The sequence below is a fragment of the Scylla paramamosain genome, chromosome 43 (genome assembly GCF_035594125.1).
Source record: "Scylla paramamosain isolate STU-SP2022 chromosome 43, ASM3559412v1, whole genome shotgun sequence".
Taxonomy (NCBI): Eukaryota; Metazoa; Arthropoda; class Malacostraca; order Decapoda; family Portunidae; genus Scylla; species Scylla paramamosain.
The window spans coordinates 3,804,684-3,809,683 of NC_087193.1; the positions used below are offsets into that span (position 1 = coordinate 3,804,684).

Sequence of the window (5,000 nt, forward strand, 5' to 3'; positions counted from 1 at the left end):
ATAAGGTTATGTGATGTTGTGCTGGTCTAAAAGTGATAAAATAAGGTTAGATGAGGATGTAGGGGCCAAGAGAGATTAGAAAAAAAAAATCACAAGGTCTATGAAATGTTAAAACAATTCACAGAGCCTAAAAACTGTCTTAGAAATGTAAAAAAAAAAAAGTGTTAAAGGTCATATTAGGTTACATAGACGAAAAACTGACCTAGAGATATTGAAGTAAGGTTGCAAGATCTATGATGATGAAAAGGAGGAGGAGGAGGAGGAGAGAAAAAGGAAGGCGAAGAAGAAGAGGAAGAAGAAGAAGAAGAAGAAGAAGAAGAAGAAGAAGAAGAAGAAGAAGAAGAAGAAGAAGAAGAAGATGGAGGAGCAAGAGGAGGAGAATGAGGATGAGAAGGAAGTAGAAGGTAGAAGTAGAAGAAGAAGAAAAAGAAGAAGAAGAAGAAGAAGAAGAAGTAGAAGCCAATCTAAGCATCGGGACATCAAACTAAACAACAAATGCGAACTAGAAACAAAGAAAACTGAAAAAGCTAAAAAGAAAACGAAGAAAACTACATTTTTTAGGAGAAACTAAACAAAATTAGCGAGAGAGAGAGAGAGAGAGAGAGAGAGAGAGAGAGAGAGAGAGAGAGAGAGAGAGAGAGAGAGAGAGAGAGAGAGAGAGAGAGAGAGAGAGAGAGAGATTACAAGACAAATTAAATAAGAAACACAGTAAACAACAACAGCAAACAACAGTCACACACACACACACACACACACAAGGCCAGGAACAAAATGCCACACGTCCAGCTTTGAAAAGGGCGCCGCAGGAGGGAACAGATGAAGAGGCTGAAGGGTGTCAACACAAAATGAAGGAGAGAAGCACTGGAATAGCATCAGCTGGTGAAATAAAGATATGAGCCAGGAATGCCAGGCTAGGTGAGGCTGAGGGAAGGTTCAAGAGATAGAAGATTAAATTATAGAAAGATTAGATGAGGCTGGAGAAGGTTGAAGGAACGAAAGATTGAATTAGAGAGAGATTAGGTGAGGCTGGGCTGAGATAAAGAGACGGAAGATTGAATTACAGTGAGACAAATGAGGTTAGGTGAGGATGTCGTGGTGTAGAAGTGGTGAAATAAGGTTAGATGAAGCTGCGAAGGTTTAAACGTGATAAAATAAGGTTATGTGATGTTGTGGTGGTCTAAAAGTGATAAAATAAGGTTAGGTGAGGATGTAGGGGCCTAGAGAGATTAGAAAAAAAATCACAAGGTCTATCAAATGTTAAAACAATTCACAGAGCCTAAAAACTGTCTTAGAAATGTTAAAAAAAAGTGTTAAAGGTCATATTAGGTCACATAGACGAAAAACTGACCTAGAGATATTGAAGTAAGGTCGCAAGATCTATGATGATGAGAAGGAGGAGTAGGAGGAAGAGAGAAAAAAGAAGACGAAGAAGAAGAGGAAGAAGAAGAAGAGGAAGAAGAAGAAGAAAAAGAAGAAGAAGAAGAAGAAGAAGAAAAAAAAAAGAAAAAGAAGAAGAAGAAGAAGAAGATGGAGGAGCAAGAGGAGGAAAATGAGGATGAGAAGGAAGTAGGAGGTAGTAGAAGAAAAAGAAGAAGAAGAAGAAGAAGAAGAAGAAGAAGAAGAAGAAGAAGAAGAAGAAGAAGAAGAAGCCAATCTAAGCATCGGGACATCAAACTAAACAACCAATACGAACTAGAAACAAAGAAAACTGAAAAAGCTAAAAAGAAAACGAAGAAAACTACATTTTTTTCAGGGGAAACTAAACAAAATTAGCGAGAGAGAGAGAGAGAGAGAGAGAGAGAGAGAGAGAGAGAGAGAGAGAGAGAGAGAGAGAGAGAGAGAGAGAGAGAGAGAGAGAGAGAGAGAGAGAGAGAGATTACGAGACAAATTAAATAAGAAACACAGTAAACAACAACAGCAAACAACAGCCACACACACACAAGGCCAGGAACAAAATGCCACACGTCCAGCTTTGAAAAGGGCGCCGCAGAAGGGAACAAATGAAGAGGCTGAAGGGTGTCAACGCAAAATGAAGGAGAGAAGCACTGGAATAGCATCAGCTGGTGAAATAAAGATATGAGCCAGGAATGCCAGGCTAGGTGAGGCTGAGGGAAGGTTCAAGAGATAGAAGATTAAATTATAGAAAGATTAGATGAGGCTGGAGAAGGTTGAAGGAACGAAAGATTGAATTAGAGAGAGAGATTAGGTGAGGCTGGGCTGAGATAAAGAGACGGAAGATTGAATTACGGTGAGACAAATGAGGTTAGGTGAGGATGTCGTGGTGTAGAAGTGGTGAAATAAGGTTAGATGAAGCTGCGAAGGTTTAAACGTGATAAAATAAGGTTATGTGATGTTGTGGTGGTCTAAAAGTGATAAAATAAGGTTAGGTGAGGATGTGGGGGACCTAGAGAGATTAGAAAAAAAATCACGAGGTCTATGAAATGCTAAAACAATTCACAGAGCCTAAAAACTGTCCTAGAAATGTAAAAAAAATAAGTGTTAAAGGTCATATTAGGTCACATAGACAAAAAAAACTGACCTAGAGATATTGAAGTAAGGTCGCAAGATCTATCAAAAAGGTCATAATATGTAAAAAAAAAATATAAAAACTGCCCTATACAAATTTTATTAAATCACGAAAGCTTAAAAAAAGTGACGTAGATAGACAAAAAAAAGAGCACAAGGTCACATAAGGTCACAGGAGGATGAAGACTGACCTGAAAAGAGGAAGGGGTCCTGCTCGGGGGTCTTTGTCACGTGGTCACTTTCCCCTGTTAGTGAAGACTCGTCGACCTTGAGATCAGACCCCTGGATGAGTAGCCCGTCAGCCGGCAGCATGTCTCCGTACTTGATCTAAGGGCGAGGTCACGTGCCAGGTCATTCCGGGTTATCTTTGGTCGAGTTGTCGTTTAGTTTGATTTTAGCGTGTTTGTTTTGTTTTTTTGTTATTCTTTTCATTTATTCACTCATGCACTTATTCATTCATTCACTAACTAACTTACTACCTCCCTCCCTTCCTCACTCAGTCACTCACTAAATAGTTAGATAAGCACCCAGTTCATTCATTCATTCACTCACTCACTAAACCATACACTCACACATCCATCCCTCCCTTTCTCCTTCCCCCCACTTCATCCACCCATCTATCCACCCACTCTGCTCCTCACTTCTTCCTTCTCCCCCACCTCACCCCTCCACACACCCACCTCCTCACGCCCTCACCCACTCACCTGGCATATATCGCCCACCAAAATGTCTGAGATAGGGACCTGAATGATGCTTCTTGACCTCACCACGGAGAAAGTGTGTGTGTTTTCTATACGTGTCTGCAGCCCACGAAACTGCCTCTCCTTCCTGCAGGTGGCGGTGAAGGAGGGAAGCTGTGTTAGGCTGTGAGTAGCAGAGAGAGAGAGAGAGAGAGAGAGAGAGAGAGAGAGAGAGAGAGAGAGAAATGGTACCTATACATTGATACAAGGAAGAAAGAACTAGAGGAAAAAATGACGTAGAGGAAAAACAAAAAAAAAAACAGGTGAAAGAAAAAAGGAATAGAGAAGAAAAGAAACGGAGAAAGAGAAAAAAAAACAGAAAAAAACGAGACGTATAGAAAAAAGAAATGAAAAGAACCAGAGAGAGAAGAATAGGGAAAAAGAATAACAGAAAAAAACGAGAGAAAAACACATATGAACGAAAACGAAAAGAAAACGGACAGAGAAACAAAAAAAAAAAAAAGGAGAGATGAAGGGGAGACTTACGTATAATCATTGAATGCTGTGACAAGGACGACGACAGCGACAGCAGCAAGGATAGCGACGCCTTCTATCCACGGGGGTGCTTGCTCCGTCTCGTCGTCTGTTAGGGAGAGAGGGACGAGGTGAGGGGGAGAGGTGAAGTGGGGAAGGAAGGAGGTGAGAAGGTGATGGGGGTGAAAGAAAGGTAAAGGAAGAAGGGGGGATGAGAAGATGAATTTATAGATAGACAGAAAGGCTAAAAGATTGCTTGCCTAACTGATTATTTGATTAATTGTTAAGTAGATAGATGAAAACAAATGAAACACTTTACTTACAAAAAAAATAGATAGATAGATATATAGATAAATAAATAGATAGATAAATAATGATTTTTCTAGGTGGAGGAGTGAAGATAGAAGGTAAGATAAAAGAAATAGTATTGTAGGGAAGGAACACACACACACACACACACACACACACACGAATGCAATAATAATGCCACTGACGGATGATGACAGAAAATGGAATGTACTTATATTTTTCCTGGAGGTCAAGATGAATTAATATTGATTGTTGTAATAGTGGAAGAGGTAGTAATAGTAGTAGTAGTAGTAGTAGCAGAATCAACTTACCAGGGCCAGGAAGAACGGTCTGGTCCTCATCTTCACCTGCGAGACAAGAACAAGAACAAGACAACAACATAAGCGGGAATACACAGCAGGGGGAGGAACACGGCGCGGGGGTAAACAAACAAGCGGCGCCAGGAGACACTGCGCCGAGTAACGCATAACTATAGAAGCATAGCGCATTTACAACAGATTAACAAACAACCTAACAAAACAACTATGTAAATAACGAACACATCACAAAATGAGCAAAAAAAGAAAAAAATTAACATCTATTATTTGTTATTCGCTGCATTTATTTTACATTTAGGAAATAACAAATGACTCTCTCTCTCTCTCTCTCTCTCTCTCTCTCTCTCTCTCTCTCTCTCTCTCTCTCTCTCTCTCTCTCTCTCTCTCTCTCTCTCTCTCTCTCTCTTTTATCGTGTCAATCTCTCCCATCTCAGCCCGTCGGCACAAAATTCTGCGGTGCGAGCCAGCTGCAGTTCGCTACCCGCCTGCCTCCACTCTTAGCATTCCCGGCAGAACCATTACACCGTGATTAACGACCTATTGAACCAGGCTATTAGACCATGCAGTGGAGATTTTATTGATCACGCACGCACACATACACACACACACACACACACACACACACACACACACA

The 5,000-nt window shown here is 40.6% G+C and overlaps 1 protein-coding gene across 1 annotated transcript in view; it reads right to left on the minus strand.

Annotated features, from left to right (window-relative positions):
- Positions 1-5,000, minus strand: part of LOC135093421 (plasma membrane calcium-transporting ATPase 2-like) — a 45,551-nt gene that overhangs the window by 22,889 nt on the left and 17,662 nt on the right. The window contains 4 exon segments of the mRNA XM_063992698.1: positions 2,718-2,853; positions 3,231-3,354; positions 3,753-3,849; positions 4,361-4,396. Coding sequence (XP_063848768.1) covers positions 2,718-2,853; positions 3,231-3,354; positions 3,753-3,849; positions 4,361-4,396 — 393 coding nt within the window.